At 43.2% G+C, this 20112-nt stretch overlaps 1 protein-coding gene across 1 annotated transcript in view; it reads right to left on the bottom strand.

Moving 5' to 3' along the window:
• Window positions 1–3254: 3254 nt before the first annotated feature.
• KANK1 (KN motif and ankyrin repeat domains 1) overlaps window positions 3255–20112 on the bottom strand; it is a 27698-nt gene continuing 10840 nt past the window's right edge. Inside the window, exons 2-10 of the mRNA XM_010296998.1 lie at window positions 18002–18220; window positions 17070–17178; window positions 16010–16219; window positions 13943–14030; window positions 10929–11148; window positions 8068–8210; window positions 7334–7534; window positions 4737–4835; window positions 3255–4088 (exon numbers count right to left, since the gene is read on the bottom strand). Coding sequence (XP_010295300.1) covers window positions 4026–4088; window positions 4737–4835; window positions 7334–7534; window positions 8068–8210; window positions 10929–11148; window positions 13943–14030; window positions 16010–16219; window positions 17070–17178; window positions 18002–18220 — 1352 coding nt within the window. The 3' untranslated portion in view covers window positions 3255–4025. The remainder of the gene's footprint in view (window positions 4089–4736; window positions 4836–7333; window positions 7535–8067; window positions 8211–10928; window positions 11149–13942; window positions 14031–16009; window positions 16220–17069; window positions 17179–18001; window positions 18221–20112) is intronic.

The following is a 20112-nucleotide window of genomic DNA, read 5'->3' as shown; positions in this document are numbered from 1 at the left end:
AAATGCTATCCAGCATTAGCAGGCGGAATTAAACTCGGCTTGCAAAGGGCACCAGTGGATACAAATGCTTTTGGGAATCTCCTAACTATTTCCTGGGGAAGGGCCTGACTTCCACAGTGTGAACTGCTTCAGGTGTCAACCTCGTGGAGACAGGAGGGCCATCCAAGAGAACAAAATGCTGAGGGAAGTAATTATTCCACATATTTTTTTTTTTTTTTTTTTTTTTTAACTGCTCAGTCCATTAAGTCTCCCCTAACAGGATTTTAGGCCAGAAATTCACTCACTTTGGTAAAATAATCAGTTTATTCTGTACTTTTCACCTATATCTACCAACACATCCGAAGTTTTGGTTGCTTTCGGCAATCTTCCTGACACGGCATACCACAATGGCCTACTTCACCATACAGCTAAAACTGGGAGCACGTTGCTTTACAAGGCATTTTAACCCAAGACAATGAGCTTTTGGGAAGAAACTAAACATTGCACAGAAATGCTCAGTCCACAGCTTCATCTAATATTCTCTAAAGCTTTAGGAGGCCAATTCTGGGTCAGCCTTTTTGCTTACCAGGAAAACGGCACCTAAATCAATCCAGGAACTCTGAGTTGCATAACCTGACTCTTCCATGCTGTTGGCAGGGCCAGATTCCTCCCCAGACTTCCGCCAGTCAAGGCCATTAGAAAGTGATGCAATCACTTAGAAAATTTTAACCCCTAATGTGTTGGTTTCTGATACAGAAATTGGCTATGGGGCAGGGTGGGGGGAAGGAAGGAATGTTTATTTCCGCATTCCTCTTCCTACGCTTTTTTCCAGGTAAAAAAAGAAAAAAGTATTAAAGTACATTTGATGACTCTCCCTGTGTCGTCACCTGAACCACTGGACCACTTTTTTTACACCCTTTTACAATAGTCGTGTACCCAGAACTCCCATTGATTTGTGGAGGGAGAGACAGGGACCTGTGCCAACCCAGAAAATAACAGCCATGGCCCTCCACTCTAAAAGCTAAATTCATAGGCATTTCAAATTTGTTTTTTTAGCCTCAGGCTACCGTATGTTCCACATGTATGCAAATGAAGCACAGTAGCAAGGTAGCTGTGCAGCAACAAAGTTCGTTGTTTAAAAAACTTTTTTTGGGGCAGAGATCTATTGGACATTGTTGCTGACTAAGGCATCTCCTACAGCAATACAGTGGCACGACTGAAGGAGACATTATCAGACAGCTCAGCACACTCTTTAACAAAGTCAGACTTTGGAGTATAATCTACACACTTTAAAACATAGAATCATAGTATCATAAAATCATAGAATATTCCGAGTTGGACAGGACCCATAAGAATCATCAAGTACAACTCCCTCCTTCTTGCAGGACTACCTAAAAGCACCATTATGAGATATAAGCCAGAGTTAAAAGTATAATTACTAACTTCCTTAAGAAAGCACAGCTAGACTGGTTTTGGTCAAACCAGTGCTGAATAAAAATTATATTCTTGGTAAAATTGAAAGTAGAAACCTGTCCCTGGTCCAAATTCTGTCCTGGCAATTTTGTCCTGTCTCTCCACTAGACAAGAATTTAATCCATTAGATACAGGCAAGCATGTATAAATAAGTAAACTGGATTTTCTGTAAAATTAGAACAAGCTCTGGAGAGAGATTAGAGCAATCCTCTTTCTCCACTTCATCAGCTTCATTTGTTTAACGCCAGCACCATGTGTGTTTTAAACTCACAAATACAAGAACAGATTACCTTGACTTTGATTTCCAGACAGTTGTTTCAACTGTGGCAAGAGGTGGCAGATCAACAGATCTAAAAATGAAACAAAAGACACTCTTGCCATGCCCAAGGCAGGGAGATCCAACTTGCACTAATTCTGCTAATGAGAAATACACCCGGCTCCTAAGTGAACAAGGAATTTATTGGGAAGCCTGCACTGGTGTCATGCACTGTATGTGACCAAGTCTCAGGTCATCAGGCGGATGCATATGTGGGGCACAGTTCAGCTCCCTGCTACACAGGACAGCCTGCATCTACCATCTCTGAGTGAGCATGGCTGGCAAAGCGAGGGCATTTTTTTCTGTTTAAATTTTTACAACTGCTGCTGCCGTTTGCCATCAGTTTGTTGTCGGAGAGAAGACCTTATTTTCACAGTAATTTGGCAAGTTGGTGACATACCTCTTTAAATAGCAGGTAGGACCCAGGTGAGACAGCGGCCACACAACATTAGATGCTAAGTGGAGAGTGAGAAGTTGGCCAGATGGGTGCAATAGTAAAAACTAAATTTAAGGTGGGATGGCTTGTTAAGACATGTCCACCTGAGCAGACTTCACTTGCCCTTTGCCCAGGGGACACTCCCAAGCTGGGGTACCAGCCTGACACTGATCTCATGCAGTACCTGCAGAGCGGGACCAAACCAGCTCTGGCAGAGTTCACAGAAACTTCATGCAGTCCAAGCCACCAAGTCCATGTAGGCCAAGTGGGATGAGGATAGCTTCAGTAGGTCACTATTTCAAAGGGACTATATAGGAAAAGCTGTTGGATAAGGACTTAGGGAGGCAAGGAGGAAGGACACAGAAGAACAGAAGTGTACACGTCCCTTGAAGGAAGGCGCTGAGTTGTGTTTCTCTGGCTCCTCAGGTAGGTCTGAACTGACAAGGATACACAGGACTTGCACCAATGCCATCTAAAAGCATTCCCGTCAGCAAGCTGCCAGGATTGTTTGGCAGATAAAGCTCAAAGGCTTTTCTTTCAATTGGTAACTACTTTGCAGTTCAAGCAAACTGCCTGAACACTGGTGCCTCCTCATGATGCTTCACATGGCCAGGAGAGAGGCCACTTCTCTCCCAAACAGCAAGGGGTCCAACCTTTGCAGCAAGTGCAAGACCAGCAAAGGCAGATCACCTTGGGCAAAGCTTTTTTCTCTGCCAGTCAGTAGGAAAAAGCTAGTCTGTGCACTGATGCTGTTCACATCAGCAGCCCCCACGGGTTGAGCTATCCAGTCCTCCCTGCCTTGCCTTACCAATCTACCCTGTTTTGCTGCTGCAGCTGTAATTTGCCGCATTTCTGAATGATGACAAATCACATGTAATACAGGAGAGAAGTAAAACAGCATAATGAAATTTTATTCTGAAAATATGGCAAGAGTCTAAGGCACTTCAAACATTTCAATACACATGACTAAAGTGAATGTGACAAGGTAATAGCATTCCATAAATATGCACCGAGAACTACACTCAATTTCACTCAAGGGGAATATACAGCTGGTATCTCTAATTTTACTCTCCGATAAACATGTGTGGAGTTTATAGACTGACACAGTTAATAAAAATATGGTAACAGGACATGTAATTCTTCATGTAGTTTTTAATTATTAAGGAATATAAAATGTTGAAAATACTGTGCGAGTTAATTTTATAGATAATAGTATCTTTCATATAAAAAGTTATACATTATCCCCAATTAGCAACAACTTGTTTAGTGAACTTCAGACCTGACGAGAGGCTCTATCCCCAATACCTACCCACTCACCCACCAGCTCAAGATCCACGGAGCTGACTATACGAGCAACTGCAACTTCTGAGTTTCGAAGTAATCAAAAACATCAAAATAATGTTGGAATGAAATTTATGAAAAGGTTACTGTGATGAAGTCTAGGCACAGTAGACTAATCATTTAGAATGATTAAAAACAAGCCACCGGGACAGCCCTGCATGGATAGTTTTAGATGTCTTAGGCTGCACATAACATAGGAAAGGATACTCTATAGCAAAGAAAAACAGGATTTAAGCCAGTGTACAGAAAGACAAGTAGGTGAGAAAAAGAACATTTCTGGCTAAGGTTCTGAGCTGAGCACTACTTAACTATATGCTTGCTTCAAGTTTACAGTTTTCTATCTTTAGCACTAGATCTCTGCTTTCACTTTGCTGGTGAGTTCAGGCACAAGACAATTACATTCAGTATCTGTCTCAGTAAAACAGTAATATTTAGCAGCTTAAAGACGGCATAGAGATTTTTACAGATATTCATGCACAACTACTCAAACGTGGCTCTGTGGGTAGGACCAGGAGATGTCTTTCTGCTAAGCCTAGGAGTGCCCTAGAACAGAGGAAAAAAACAATTCATCAAAGGGAAATTATTCCAGACAGCCGAATAAGAATACAGCACTCACAAGCACTCTGTTCAATCCCTTGTCTTTAATTGCACAGATTAATCTTTCTTTTTTTTCTTTTTTTCATTTTAGGAAGAACAGTGCCAGCTATCATACAGCCTACTAACTGAGAGTGCATGTTGTTCAGACAGTGAAATATTTAGCAGCAGTTTATCAGGAGAGTGCATCAGGGCTTGGAGAGCACATGGGTATTTTCCAGAACACCTAGGACAAGCTGTTAAGTCCAGAAACAGCTGTGTTTTGGTGACTAGGTCAATAATTAGCATTACAGTGATGCAAAAACATCTCTGCACACTAGCCAGAGGCAGCGAACCCTGCTAGTGAGCTATCTGTACACCCAGATAAGAGGGAGGAGGAGGAGATATCCTTCAGTCAGGGTGCAGCCTTCTGTAGTCAGTTTGTATTTAGAAATGTACATTCAACTTACCAACATAAAAATTATTCTGTGAATAAACTCAAAATTTCATGTGCTGTACTGCTGCACAGCTGCCAGGGGGTTAATTTTTTGTTTATGTTTACTATTATGTTCAGGAGCAGCAAGTTAAAACATAAACTGTAGGAGGTTGTGTACTAACCGGTGACTGGGTTTTGGAAAAGTTGACATGGGCATAAAGGAGAACCGCTATGTCCTTATGTCCAGCTTCCAGGGCTATTGAAAGTGCTGTGCTGCCATCCTGAGAGAAGAAAGGAAGAAATAAGAGAATTAGTGCTTGTGTGCATTAACAGATCTCTGTGGGCTGACTGGGCTTTTAAGAGAAGGGAAGTTATGAAGTGGAGGCCTTACTGCTCAGACAGACAGTTGGGTTAATTTAGAGCCTTGTTTAATTTCTTTTATTATAATTAAGTGACAATAAGCCTTGCACTGCTGTTTTATGAGGCAGTCCAGTTGTCAGAGGCCTCATAATTTCTCTCAACGAGCAGTCTCGATTATTGCCGAGGAAGAACGAGCATGCCATTATCACAATAATGTTACATGTAGTGCTGTGTAAAACCAGTGATTCCAGAAGATTGGTCTGTCTGAGAGAAACCACAATGTCAGTGAGGAGTGGAAGAGAAGATACGGGAGGGATAAATGCTAATCAAGTATCATTATAATTGCTGTGTTACAATGATAATTGTTGTTTTATAGCTTCCATTAACACTAAGAGCAGTTGCATTCATAATTCCAGATGCTCCTTGATGGAACTCTGAGTACAAACAAATGGACTTTCCTGGTCAAATACTGTCACCTCAGTTTCTCAGAAGGTATTACTGTTTTCAGAAATCATAGCTGTTAAGGCTGCCAGAAGCAAAGGGTGCTTTTGCTGAAAGGATAATTTATTGACCTGCTGTTTTCCCTTTAGACCATGTTTGGTCCAGGAAGAAGTAGATGTCAGACAACCTAGGATGTGAAGCCCTGAGCCACCAGAGGGGCACACTTGTACGAAGCTGCTGCATGCCCAACTCTGCCTTCCTTGCTTCCTTCCCTTCCTGAAATTGGTGCATCATGTGGCTACAACCCCCTGCTCTCTGATGGTAGTTAAATTACCAGTCAGGTAAGTCAGGCAGCTATAACCTTAGCACAAATCTCACAGTGGTTTGCTGGTCCACTGCCTAGCTTTTGGCTCATGTGCATAGAAGATTCCAAAATAATGCCAGTATTTGAAATGTCCTCTCATAGGGATCGCCACTTATGGCTGGCTCTCTGAATGGAGCACATTTTCAAGACACTGTCGTAGCAGTGGTATTAGAGAGGTCCACACCAGTTTAAGGAAATTGTAAACCCTTTTTCCAGCATGTGACATGATGGACAACATCCAAAAGGAAAGTCTTTATATGAGACTACAGAGAGCAATTATACATAAATCTGATTGTCCTGAGCAGACAGGGAGCTAGAAGAAGTTGCCCACTACAGTGCAACATAATGCACTACAAATATTCCACAATCAATATGAGGAAAAGCCAAGTTCTTAAAGAGAGATGCTGAATCACTGTCAGAGTGGCACACACCAGTAGGATGAAGTTCAGCTTACTACTGATCATGCTGACTGGAAAAGCATCACTGTCACATTCAGAATAGCTAGGGGAATGCTAGAAATCTCATAATCTCACAGCACAAACAAATCTGTTATAAAATGAATAAGCAGCAGACAAGCTGTGCTTGGGAAACAGTATCAAACTGCCCACAGGAACAGTTAAGTGTCACATCCCCGTAAAGACTTTAACTATTGACTTGGTCATTAATAATGCAAACAGCATCCAGGCTGCAGTAGCCTAGATTGCCCCCAGAAGTGTTTGTTACACTGAGGCCTTCTTACATTTTCCCCTCAGGCCAACTGTTACACACCGCTGGCACTGCTTGGCAACTGAGCCAGCTCCTGCAGCAGGTGAGTGAATGAACAGATATGATGTCTCTGCCTCTCTGCAACAACTTCAACAAATAACCACCCACTGCTCTCCACAAATCCACTTCAGCCCTCACTGGGTGAAAGCAATAGGAAGAATGTAAACGTTCCTAAGAAGTGATGCTCCTAACAAGAACACAGTACTGACAAGAAACCAGCTAAGTCAACATTTTCAAGCTTGAGAAGTCTACAGATCAAATTGTCTGCTGATAGTGTAGGGTGCAATGATCCTTGCAAACAAGAAACATACAAGTGTCTCACTTGGCACTGAAGTCATAGCCAGTATCTGCTTATTGTCAGGACAATGTAGCTTCATGATTGAGACCAAACCTGTACTCTCAAAGTCATGGTGTAGATACTGTATGAACAACCTGTGATGAGAACTGTAGGGTTGATGTTTCCCACAGATACAGCACAGCAACACAGCAAGGCCATTAAGACACCAGACAAGGTCCTAACTGAAAGGGGGAAAGGAATGTGAGAAAGGAAGATGTTTCACCATGAGTTAGCAAATGTTTTTTTCTGTTCTGGCCACTGCATGCCTACAGCTAACCAGAAAAACTGCTACTGGGTAGGTCTGTTAGAAAAGCAAAGATACTAGCCAAATAATCACAGCACTTTCTACCACTAAGCAGAGGATTCATGCATTTGGTACTTTGGCACTATGAGTCAGATAGTCATCTAAGTAGATTTCAGCTGCTTGCCACTGCATCAAAAAAACTGAATCAGAAAAACATCCCGGAGTGGAGAAGCTATCTGATGAAGCACTATCTGGAAAGGCAACTCACATTGTCCTCCAGGGTGCCATTACACCCAGGCTGAGCCAGCAGAAGTTTGACAATCTCCACATGTCCGTGTTCACTAGCACACATCAGAGCTGTAGAGCCCTCATCATCCTGGATATTGACGTCTGCACCACAGGCCAGTAAAGCTTTAACCATGTCTATCCGCCCATGACTCACAGCGAGCATCAGTGCGGTCTGACCAGCCTGCATGGAAAGAAGAGGAAAACCCAAATAATTACACAATCAGTGACAAAGCATGTACACGTATTTTTTGGCACTGTGCTGCTTCTGGGGGTAAAAAAAAATTATTTTGTACAGCACTCTCAAGATTCTGCTTGCCATTATTTAAATACCTTTTATGCATAATACAGCCCACATTCACATCACTATTTATTAAATTAATGGAAGATATTTGATCTATTTCCAGACATCTGGAGTTCCTTGGAAGGAGCTAAATGGTGCAGAATTTGTAAATGCCTCCAAAAATTCAGTACAGGTTCTTTCATATAACATTCAATCTTCATTTTTAGAAGACATCCAGACCTGAAGCTCAACTGTTCTTCCACGGCTCCATTTTGTATACAACAATAAAAAACATACACACAAACATCAAAGACCGCAGAGGGTAAAAGTGAGTGAGTGCAAAAGCTGAACTGGTGGAGCGGGGATGGGAGCATGGAAGGAAAGATAAAAAGATGCGGGAGTGCAAACGGTATCTTGTGAACTGTTTGGCTGACCTGGCTGGCTTTAGCATTCACGTCCCCACAGCTGAACAGTTCCTCCACTATCCTCATGTCCTTCTCCGCTTCCACAGCTGCAAGTGCAGCAAGCATGATGGGGGTATAGCCGGCCTTGTTCTGATGATTTACATTACAGACATCTGCAGAGGGATGAGATAATAAAATAAAGCAGGAACCCAAAAAGCAGCCATTGTGTTAATGAACTGAATAAACTGTTAGTAGAGAAGCCTATAAAAAGAAAAGACAGCAATTGCTCTCATAATGGATGCAATTCAAGGGAAAGTGGAGAAGAAAAAAATAAACAGGGGTGCTCTTGAGCCTGAGAAAGAAAAGGATTCTCTTCTGCTATGCGTGCAACACAAGGGAGAGCACAAAGCCACTTTATATGTCATCATTTAGGGCTTGCTTTGTGCGTTTTCTTTCTTTTGTAAAAGCAAGTGGTCTGAAATTTGACATGACGATCAGGGTCATGGGTCCAAAACCCAGGAATACCATCAGGAGAGTTGTTAAGCTCCTCTCTTGAGGGGATCCACACCGCAAAACGACAACTGCCCAGCAACATGGTCAGTGGAAAAGCTGTTTCTCCTTAGCACAAACATTTTCCTGTAATAGGTGTTACTTTAAAGATCTGCAAGTGTACTTTGACATGTTTTGCAGCTGCAGAAAAAAACTTTCAGTTAAAGATTCTTTCCAGCTTTACAGAGTATTTGACTGTGAACAAAAGTACTCTGGGAACAAATACAGTCAAGTCCTCTGACTAGTGCCAGCAGCTGACAAGAGCTCTCCTTTTCCTTCAAGTCTAACCCCCAGTCTGTCTCTGTTCCTAAAATTCTGCAGAAATCCATCAGGGCTTATTAGTTTACCAGGCAGCAGGGCTTTCAGTGTGCTCATCGTATTGGAAAGCAAGGACTCAGACCTACATAAACAGTATCTCTAGACTTGGGGTTAAATTACACCACAGTTATCTTAACAAGCAAAAATGTTTCAGGAAATCATTCAGATTCAAAAGCCAAAGGCTTTTTTTCCTTTTTAAATTTTTTTAAAGTGAAAAGAACATTGCAGAAGCAATACAAGTGCAGATGTAAGAAAATGCACATTTCTTCATGTTCCATAGACATGATCTGTGCTACCTTATAACCAGTAGACCAATCTTACTTTCAGCAGAAACTTCTGGGAAGCCACTGAAGCCACAGAACATGATAGTCTGCTACATGCATTACTTCATGAGTAACAAAGAGTTATTGGCAGTGACGCTCTCCAACCCTGACTAGACTACTTCAGCAGAGGTGTGTTTTCTGAGGCCACATTTCAGCTCTTTTTCTATATGGCTAATGAGTGGTGCTGTTTTCCTATCTGTTCTCTTGGTAACACTGCATGGTGACACAGAGGAGTCTCTTGTCCCATCTGCTCTTCCCACCAAACACACAGACATGGAGTTCTTGGGCCCAGAATCTTCCTGTGATATAAGCTGACTGCAAGGCTGACTGTAGTGACCATTTAGACATGATCCAGAGGAAGGCTGTCGAAACCTGAAGGAATTGGCCTGTTTCCAAGTATTTTCCGAGTGCTGGCATGTGCAGCGTGCTCTCGCACACCTGGCACTAGTCACGGTTGTTGGATTTTGCAGTCAAAACCCGCTGTGTTCATAGAAATACACCAGTTGCCATAAACTACAGGAGCGCTAACTTCCAGCAACAGATGAGCATGCTCATGCTACGCTGAGATACCCAGGGAAGCGGAGGGGCAGTTTCCTCCCACCGTACTGCTGCAGAGCCAGCCTCCTGCATTTCACTGTGCTCCTGACATTCCCCGCATTCCCCTGCCATGACTCACTCTTCCCATCAGGCTGCCTTCAAACAGGACCAGCGATTTCAAAGCGCTTGCTTTCCTGCCGAGGAAGTCTCTGCATGCGTAACATATGCACTGGGTTATCAAAGCTGAGATTTGTATCATTAATATCCTTGTTTATCTGATGTTACCCTTCTGGATTTATAAATATTGCTAGGCTTACACTCCAGCTGTGTCATTGGCCTACTTAAGCTTTACAACCAGCTGCGACAGGTTTTATAACTAGTTTAGAGAAAGAAACTTCAGTCAGGGACCAAAACTACAATTAAAGAGATCACATCCTGCCTGGGACCAGCTCCAGTGTATGACACCTTCTGCTGGCTGCCTTCTGGTTTAGCACGTGGGGAGCAGATGCTCTGGCGCCTGCCCTCTGCCACTACCCTCTCTGCAGGTGTGTTGCAGGGGGATCAAGAGAAGGAAGCAACAACAAAAGCAACTAAATGAAGCATCATCACATTGCTCATGGATCGGGGAAATGCTCCTATATGGCAGAATGCCATATTGCTCCAGTTTCTCAGGAAAGCAGTATAGACGTGCCAAGGTGGTGGCCAAAAAAAACTCCTGTACTGCTCTAGTAAGATAAGCTAGACTAGTTTTAGTGTTTAAAATGGATGTTTATACCTGAGTGCATCTTCCTCCACCAGCACCCTACCTTTGGCTGAGCAGGAGCTGCGCTGCCTCCAGAGAAGACTGCTGGAGGCTGGTGCTGATGAACTTGGGCTACTGGTCAAGAGTCAGGGATCTGCCTATCTCTCCCAAACACTGGTCAACTCTGTATGTAATTTACTTGAGTGTTTTTGTAACTTCTTCAAGAGCCATCACCATCACCTCCAAAGCCAGCAGTAGAAACAAGGATTCTAGACTACCCAAATGAGCTACGTGTAGCTATTAATAGTTAAAATAGCTGCGGGAGGAAGCCCAAACTTGACCTCCTGCTCATCAAGAATTCTACCCATGAGGATTGCAAAAACCAAAAATAATTAAAAAAATATGCAAACAAGTCAACCTACTTGCATCCAGAAGAAGCTTTACAATTTCAAAGTTTGAATGTGAGACACTGTAATGCAGAGCCGTGTTTCCATTTCCATCCGCCATATTGATGATATGTCTGAGGACAGCAGGAGAAATCTCTTCAAAGGCAGTTATGTAGTCTCCAACCATTTCAGGGACAGCTGACTTCTGACTTGAGACACGAAACCACTCGTGCTGGATGGTATTTAAACAAAACCTCTGCCAAAACCAAGACAGAAAAATTTACATATGGGCAATCTATTTAAAGGATTTTCCATCCCACAAGTCAGTGATGCAGGAGGTCAGGCCTTTTTTAGTCAAATGTGGGAAGAAAGTATTCAGCTCACAAACAAGATGTACAAGCTGAAGCTTCCCCTCTGACTAAACCCTTCTTTAAAACATCAATTGTTTACCTCCTCTCATTTCACCTCATTTTCAGGAATGGTTCATCTAGAATTTTAGGATGAGATAACCCCCAGAATTAATGAGTACCAAGTTCTGGTGAACAGAAAAAAGACTTGGAGTAACCATTTTGATGAAATACTTAACTACATTTATAAAGCACTGATGAACGCAGGATGAAGAGCAGTGGGAATGCACATTTTTCAGGGACTTAGAACAACAGCATGCTAAGTCAATTAGGCCCAAGCCCAAGGCATGAATTATCAAATGCACAAAGTACAGGAGACCTGGCTGGACAGCAGTTCTGCAGGAGAAAAGCTGGGCATTACAGAGGATCACAAGCTGAACCTGAGCCAATAACACCACACTGTAGTGAATAAGGCAAATACTGTTTTGGGGTGAATAAACAGATTTATAGCTTTCATGGCATGTGATGCTGTCCCTTCTCTCTGCCTAGCACTGTGAAGGCAACAGCTGGACTACCTTGTCTGGTCCAGTCACTGAATAACAAGAAAGATTTGACTGAAACGGTTTCAAAGGTGAGCAGCGAGAACTATTAGAAGGCAAGGAAATCTGACCTAGATGAGAACCAGGAAGGACTGGAGATGCTCTGCTGAAGGAAGAGCTGGGAAAAGGAACACTGTAACATTTTCACAGTGACAAAAGGCTGTTGCAGTGAGAAAAGAAGCTGTTCTTCACCTGCAGGCTGGCTGGCTGTAGTGGTAATAAGGGATTTTGGCAGCAATGAGAAGATGCAGATTAGATGTTCAGGATAAACTTTCCCGTTAGTATGGACTGAGGATGGAATGGCAGGAGGCTCTCAGGCCAAATAACTGTCTGGTGGGAACAACGGAGGTGGAGCAGATCTAGCTGTGAGCCAAGGGGGCTCCTGTGGTCACCGCCAGCTCTGACTTTCTGAGACAGAAATTTCTCTAGCCTGAAGTACCACCATGCCTTCTCATAAACCCCTACCTGCAAGGTGGCCCGTAAGTTCAAGGACAGTTTTGCATAAAAGACACTCAGCATGCTTCTCTAGCCTCTAGGGAAAACACAGAGGACCTTTACCAGAGAGGGCCCATGTCTGGTAAAGGGAGAATATTCTACCCACATCAATACCACATATGTATCTGTACTACATACACATATACACAGAACATTCTACATCAGTACTACTACAATACAAACTTACAGGGTCCTGTCATTTGAGTTAAGAGACCACATGTATTGTGAACATACAGAGTTGAAACACGAAAGTGGTCAAGAAGTGACACAGTGTTAAGTATTTTTTTATTTTAGGCACTACTGAGTGCAAAATACCACTAAGAAATTATTTTTTGCAGTCACAGCATCACACACATTATTAAGTAAACCGTACACTTTTTTAATTCAAGTAATCCATCACATCCCAAAAGGAGCAGTCTGCAGCTCTTTCTGGCACAAACAGCAGCTACAAGAGTTGAGTATGTTGGAAGAGGTTGGGACAATTCATTTGGATCCCTAGCTGTACTGAAGTTTACCCTTTTTGGACAAGGCTTCTTTATCAGCAGACAAACAGAGAACAAGAGCTGATTAGTCTGCAGTTTCCAGCTACACAGCACCACTGCTGCTGGCAAACACTTTAAGCACAAGAAAGAAACATATAAATTCAAATTATACACTTCCAAGGCAGAAATTATCACCTGGTTATGCCAGTTTTGACACTTTCAACTCCGACTGGACCTGAAGCATTTATTGGTTGAATGCCTAAACTACTCCCGAAGGACTGACACAGCATTAAACACTACCCATCACAACTGTATTAAACAACCTCTCAAAACATTCCCTGGCCCACAAATGTCAGAACTGCACACATACAGTATTTGTGTCTGTGTCTTACAGACAATATTATTGTCTTTAAGAAGCTGCAGATGCTCTCTATAGAGGAGACTGGCACTGGATTACTGGATTGTTGCCTTTTACATCACTGCACAACTGTAACAAATGCAAACCTAAATTTCGTATCATTGAACAGTGTTCCTTTACTTTCAGACAAAGTAGCGTAGACAGTTCCTGTATGAGACATATGGGCAATTCCTATATGAAGCAAATACTCTTATTTCCTGAGACTGAGTGCTAACAATGAATCCTCTTTACTCCCTGCTGCACTGATAAAATCTACCAGCACAGTAAGCAAGACAGAAGCAGTATCCCTGTGCTTAGAAGGAGGCAAAGTACGTGCACTTTCAGAACAGACTGTGAGCTTTTGCCATAGGAAGAAACAGGCTCCTCACCCAATGCAGCCTCTTAATGCGAGGCCTGAGAGCCACCCACGGCAGTGCTAAAGCAACGCTTACAAAAATAACACTTGGAATGCACGGATGTGTTGAAACTTTGCTTTCACGTTACTATTCTTATGTGTGTGCCTTGGGATGACAACACCCCAGCACACAAAGCACAAGTACATTCTCTGGACAAAAGTCTCCTGATAGAAAAAGCACTTTGTGACTCTTCCAGGAAGGATGAAATCCTCTTCTGCCTTGCCACTGCAGTGCTGCTCCTGCACACCACTAGTTATCCCTCCCTAAAGTTTTTCTGTTGCAGCTCAGAGAGAGTTTGGCCCTACACTGCTTACCACATCTTTGGTGGTCAATGCCTTGGGATCATCAATGTTGTTTCTCAGCAGGTGGCAGGCAGACAGCATCTTTTCACTTAGTTCATACCTGAGGGAGACAGCAGAATACAGAGCATGTTTCAATTTTTCTCTTGGCATTTCAGCGTAGAAACATTTACCTTTCTGAAAGTTGTGTGGGAATGAATGTTTCCAGGCAAGCCATCAGCTGCTGCAATGTGGAAGCTGCTTCAGCAGCTCTTCTATGCGGGGAGTCTCTCCTTGGTAAGCAGAGCTGCTGGCAGGGCCGTGGACCTCCACAAGGAGGGAAAACATGTTTCCCAGATGTATGTGGGAGGAGCAGTGGGAACGGAGAGCAGACAACCCATCACTTCCGTGCTTTAGACTTGGCAACCTTTCTACTGGGAATTCTCACCTACTGCTGTATGACCGCAGAGCATGTATTATATATATCCTCTGTGCTTTGATTACTTGATTAACAAGAGGAAATGCCAATAGTTGTGGTGGAAGTGGAATTAGCTGGTGGGAAAGGGCACAGGCTGTGCCTCCCTGCCAGCTCCCATCCACTAGAATCAGCCTTTTCCATCCCAACCACTCTGGAAATTTACTCTCTTTCTCCAGTCCCCCTTCATGTTTTCACTTCTGCCCCCTTTCCATCACGAATTTCAAAACTCGGGGAACAGCTGAAAATAAGAAGGCCCAGGCTCGTGCCACATGGCATGGCAGGCTGTGGTCAACCATCTCTGCCTACAACCTGACACAGAGGATATAGGCAATTTTCCAGGAAAATTCTCCCAAAAAGTGGAGAGGCTAACAAACTTGTGTGTGTAAGGTGCAAATTTTAGTGCTCCAGGGTTACAATCCAGCTGCTGGTGCTTCCAGAGCAATGAAATGCTTCCCCATTGCATCAGTTATGCTTGGTCCTGTGCAGCCATGCATCCTGCCTCTTCCCCTTGAAGGGCACTGTCGGGGCAGCCAGCTAGCAAGGAACATGCTCCTCCAGTACACGTGGCTATCCAAGCTATCCTGCTGCCCCTCTTCACCATCACCTCTTGCTAGGGTAAATATAAATTGAGAAAGCTCCTTTGAGAAACTGCCCATCTTTTTGTGCAACCTGTAAAGTAACAGGCTACGGTATGGTGTAAGTAGAGCTCAGGGCGCTTTAAAATTCACAGCTCCAAGGCCTACAAATAGCCCTTAATTATGAATTTCTGCACCTCTTCCATTTAGCAGTTGATAATTACAGGTAAGTTTGATGCTAAGCTGTATCTCCAGTAAAACAGATTAGCTTTTGTCTTAGCTCTTTTACTGTTATTATGCCACTTACGTAATTTTCCAAGCTAGCACATTTGTAAACATCTGCCAAACCCAGTATCTATGAAAGATCCCTTCACTATCTATGTTTATAAATCCTTTTGTCCATTCACTAATCAAGAACCAGTAAAAACTGGCCACACTACTGCTCTCCATGTGCCAAAAAAAAAAAAAAAAAGACACCTGCTTGTCAAATGCTACCTTACACAGGTCATTACCAGCAATTTGGACACGAAATACTGAAAAAGTGCGTGACAGTACATAATCGTATATGATACATAGGAAGCGTATGATATGTATGATATGTATGACATGGTGCAAATAGAAGATGCAGTCCCAGCAGGCTGCTGACATGGTGTGCCTGGTTCAAGACTCGTTTGCTTGCTTATTTACTGTTTTACAGACCAGGTCGTTAACAAGGCACTGCCTGCTCCCAAACGAGTGCCATTTGTGACCTGGTACAGCCTCTGCTTGGGGGGAGCTGCCTGGGTCTTGCTGTAAATGGACTGTTTATAGCCGCTGGGGTCAGAGGCTGGAAAAAACACCCTCTGAGACGTTCTGCCCGCTCACACTCGGTTCTTTTGCCACGAAACTGCCTCTGGCTACTGGCTTGAGGAAAGGGGAAGCAGGCAGCATTCGAGCAGCAATGGGGGCTGGCGCATTCTCCACCAGCACGGGCACAGCCCGCGGCTCACAGCGTGCAACAAGGTGGCAGTAACCCCCTCCGAGGTGCTCGGGAGAGGGTGAGCAGCCTACCTCTCTCTGATTTCCACCTCCTCAGTCTCGCACTCTGGGGGGGTGCTCTCCTTCTCTGCCCCCACGGTGCAGACCTCCGAGTCGCGAGGCATGGCCTGCCCCTCCTCTGTGTGCCGGCCACGGGCATACTCGTGGTCCTCGCACTCCTCCTCCGAATCCGAGGAGGAGCTCTCCTCAGAGCTGGAGTCATCGCTGGATGTCGTCTCATACCTGGGAGGAGAATGGACAATCCAAAACATTTTGATATTTTAGGTGAAACATAAATGATTCGGAAAATTATAATGCAGAGTCTAATGAACTGTCTTATCTCACCGATCTCAACAGCTGATGAATTCATGTACTAAGCCAATTCCTCTAATATACAACAGTGATTTATGAGTGATAACATTCCCCCACTATAATAATACTTTTAGCCAATATTTATGAAATGAAATTATTGTGGTGTTTAGGCTATATACTGCGCAAGGCATTTGCACTAAAGAAAAACTAATCTGAGGAAAGGGCTAGAAAAGCTATATAAAAATAATTTAGTGACACCACTGTAAAGTTGTTTGCAACATTCTGCCAAGTAAGTAATATTTTAAAAGAAGATAATTTCCATACTGTTTTCTGTATTTGTGCAGCAAAGTTTCTGTATTTATCTAGCGCAAGGCCAGAAAAGTTAATTCTTAGACAATGCCATCTCTTGCTGTATTGTTCAAGAGCACAATGCTGCGCTTGTCAGCTGCCAAATACATATTAAAATTTTCCTCACTAAAATATTGCCTGAGAAACGTTCCCATGGCTCTTCGAGTTTGTTTCATTTTCCTGTGTTAAATTTGGCAGCAATCTAATCTACAGGTACATGACGCTGATGCCATGTATGACTTGCAAGCACAAAAGGTTCATAGAGGATTAAGATGAGCTCAGCTGCTTCGTTCTTCCCTCTGAGCCTTGAAGTCAGCAGATGCACCTCAGCCTGAAAGACAGGCCAAAGCTATGCAAAAGCACCTGGGTTCCTCTTTTCTTTCCCACTGAGAAAGTGCTACAATGACAGATTTTTTGGAGACAGGTCTCTTACCCGCCATTAATGCCAACAAACTGCAGGTTCTTCTTGGTGTTGCTCAAATCCTTTTTCCCATCCCTTTTCTTCATGATAGATTTGAGTGTGTTTTCATTATTAGCACATACTGTTGAAAAGGGACACAAAGCACACGTATCAGTACACATCTGTAGCTGGCTTCGACCGCAGCAGCTTTACACATTTTTTCAAAACAAACAGGTTTCTGTTTAATTTACCAACTGAAGCTGGGCTTTCTATGTTTTTTATACATACAGGCATGGCATGAGATGCACATTGGAAATATAGAAGAACACTTCCAAAAACAACTCTGGAAACAGAAAGCTAGTTTAGCCCAACTTCCCCATCTTGCAACATGCAGCTAACCTTTCTGATGCTTTAGAAAACTTCAAGAAAAGACACATTTTTTTCTTTGCTGTTTGTGAAAGACTTCTAACATTGAAATGGGTTACTCTGCTCTGCTAAGAAAATCTTAATTCTTGGTGTCAGATGACCACAGCTCATTGCCTGAACTAATGCATTAGTACAGACGGCACATTTAACAATAACCTATTCAACTGGGTGGGGAGGTTCAATCAAGGTTGTTTCTTTAGATTTTAGTATGCACTGAAACAACTTTTATACCAACCTCTAAGCATAAGACAGGCAAAACATTCATACAAATTAAAGTTTAAAGAAAAAAAAAAATTAATCCTTTCTATCTCAGTAAATTTTTCTTATGGAGATGCTAAATGGCACTTCACCGATGCTCTACAAACTGCCGTTTAACACTAACCACCATCTGCAGACACAGGGTCTCACACTGTAACTTTCTCCATAGCCACATCTTTCCCTGCTTTTGCAATTTTGAGAACCCTGAAAACCTCCTTCAACTGCATTTCATATTCAAACTCCACCAGCACGATGAAAGGTGAATGTAAGCCAGTTATTACCATAGAGGCCAGAGGCAAGTTGGTCATCTGTCAGGTTAATTGGAGCGAGAGTTTTGTCCTGAGAAGAAAAGGACTTCCTTCCCCGAACAGCTTCCACCAGAGGAGTCTTCCTCTCCTCCTGAGCAGGCACAATGTCCTGCTCCAATTTCAGCGTTCGCAAATTTGAGGTTAAGTGGGCGTTTGCAAGTTGGCCGTGAGGGATGTACTCCAAAGTAGCACCTGCCAGAGAAGACAGTAGGCATCACAGAGGAGTCAGACCAAAACATTTCCATCAACACTGTGATCAACAGAGGGAAAAACCCAAATTGGACAGAAAGGGCAACACTTGTGCTCTACAGTACTCTTCTCTGACGATCCAAGAGAATCATAGAATGGTTTGGGTTGGAAGGGACCTTAAAGATCATCTAGTTCCAACCCTCCTGCCATGGGAAGGGACACCTTCCACTAGACCAGGTTACTCAAAGCCCCATCCAACCTGGCCCTGAACACTTCCAGGGAGCGGGCAGCCACAGCTTCTCCGGGCAACCTGTTCCAGTGCCTCACCACCCTCACAGTGAAGAACTTTGTTACATCTAACCTAAAACTATCCTCTTTCAGTTTAAAGCCATCACTCCTCGTCCTATCATCTCAGGCCCTTGTAAAAAGTCCCTCTCCAGCTTTGTTGTAGGCCCTCTACAGACACTGGAAGGCTTGCTATAAGGTCTCCTACAATAGGAAAAGGGTGTGATCGCTTTCAGAAAATAAATAAAAAAAAAGCTGTGAGTTTTTCTTTCCATGAAAACATACAATACAATGAAAAACTATAAAGATACTGGCTTTAAAATGGATGAAAGGAGTGCTCTTTCCTTTTCCTTCTCTTTCGGTACACGCAGTGATGCTGGCTCCTGCCACCCTGGCTCAGGGTGGACTTGCTGAGCTGGTCCTTGCTGACATGCACATGAAGAGCACGTTCACAGACTCTGCGGGTTCCTTCTGCAAGAGCAGTGCCCTTTTTATCTTACTTTTTTTAAAGAAATGGCATTTTCATGTGAAAGCAGAAACTTTTCAGGAAGCTTTCCTTTTTGCCACTGTTCCACTAATTCTGAAAGTTATATACTTTATCCACTTACTGAGACAACTGCAATAAACTCCCACCCACTGCATTTCTTTTTTTTTTTTTTTTCAGGATGGTACTGAGCTAGTTGTTGTATTCAAATCAAATTCCAAATGTTTGGGTTATACATTCTTTTTCCACTATTTGCTGGCATCCACTCGTTTTTTCCCTTTGCGTGTTTAAAAGGCAGTGCTAATTATGCATAGACTTTTACAGATTCCTCTGGAGCTCCTCCAGCTATGCTATTACGACTGCTCTAGAAAGCTGAACAAATGCTTTTGTTTGTGGAATACACTGGTTTTTTACACACAGATTATTCCTTAAGTAATCTTGCTAGCATTTCAAGGAAAAAAAAAAAAGACAGTGTTTAATTTACTTTAAATACTATTACTTCTTTCTTTCAAAACTTGCTTCAATCAATTCTGCATCCACATTTTTTTCTCCTTTGTATTTACCAAGAATTAAGCCACAGCCTCCTCATTTAAATAGACAAGTGGCACTGCACAGGATGCTACTATATTGCAGTAACGTGAATGCCATTTATTCACTTTTAGAAATACAGCTGACATCTTTACAGCTCTTGCTAGGCTGCCTTCCCCCCTTGTTGCTTCACCTCAGGTTGTCTTTTGTTTTTTTCCCTATAACAGGACATAATGAAGCTGATTTTTCCAAACGTTGTCACTTCCCAGCAGCCGCCTCCTCTTTGTTCCCGTTCCCACCCCAGTCTCCGAGTGCCCAACAGAGTCTCACCCCACATGCGTTTCCAACGTGCCTTCTCCAGTAACGAGATCGACCGCCCATTCCCACGATTGCTTATGGTTTCTCCAGGCTGCAGGGGGAAGCTGCCCGCCGGGGGAGGCACATGGCAAGTCATCGACAGACATGTCGCTACAGGGACAGCCAAAAAGCTTCTGCCCTCCCAGGGAAGCACGGGGTGACAGCAGCAGGCACCCGAGTGCCCCCCATGCTGGAGCAATGCCTCTAGAGTCGTGTCTGCGTGCTCGGGACAAAACGGGCA

This window comes from Phaethon lepturus, unplaced genomic scaffold (genome assembly GCF_000687285.1).
Source record: "Phaethon lepturus isolate BGI_N335 unplaced genomic scaffold, ASM68728v1 scaffold45921, whole genome shotgun sequence".
Lineage (NCBI taxonomy): Eukaryota > Metazoa > Chordata > Aves > Phaethontiformes > Phaethontidae > Phaethon > Phaethon lepturus.
Note: the sequence above shows the minus strand (reverse complement) of the source record. Positions and strands in the feature narration are given on the sequence as shown.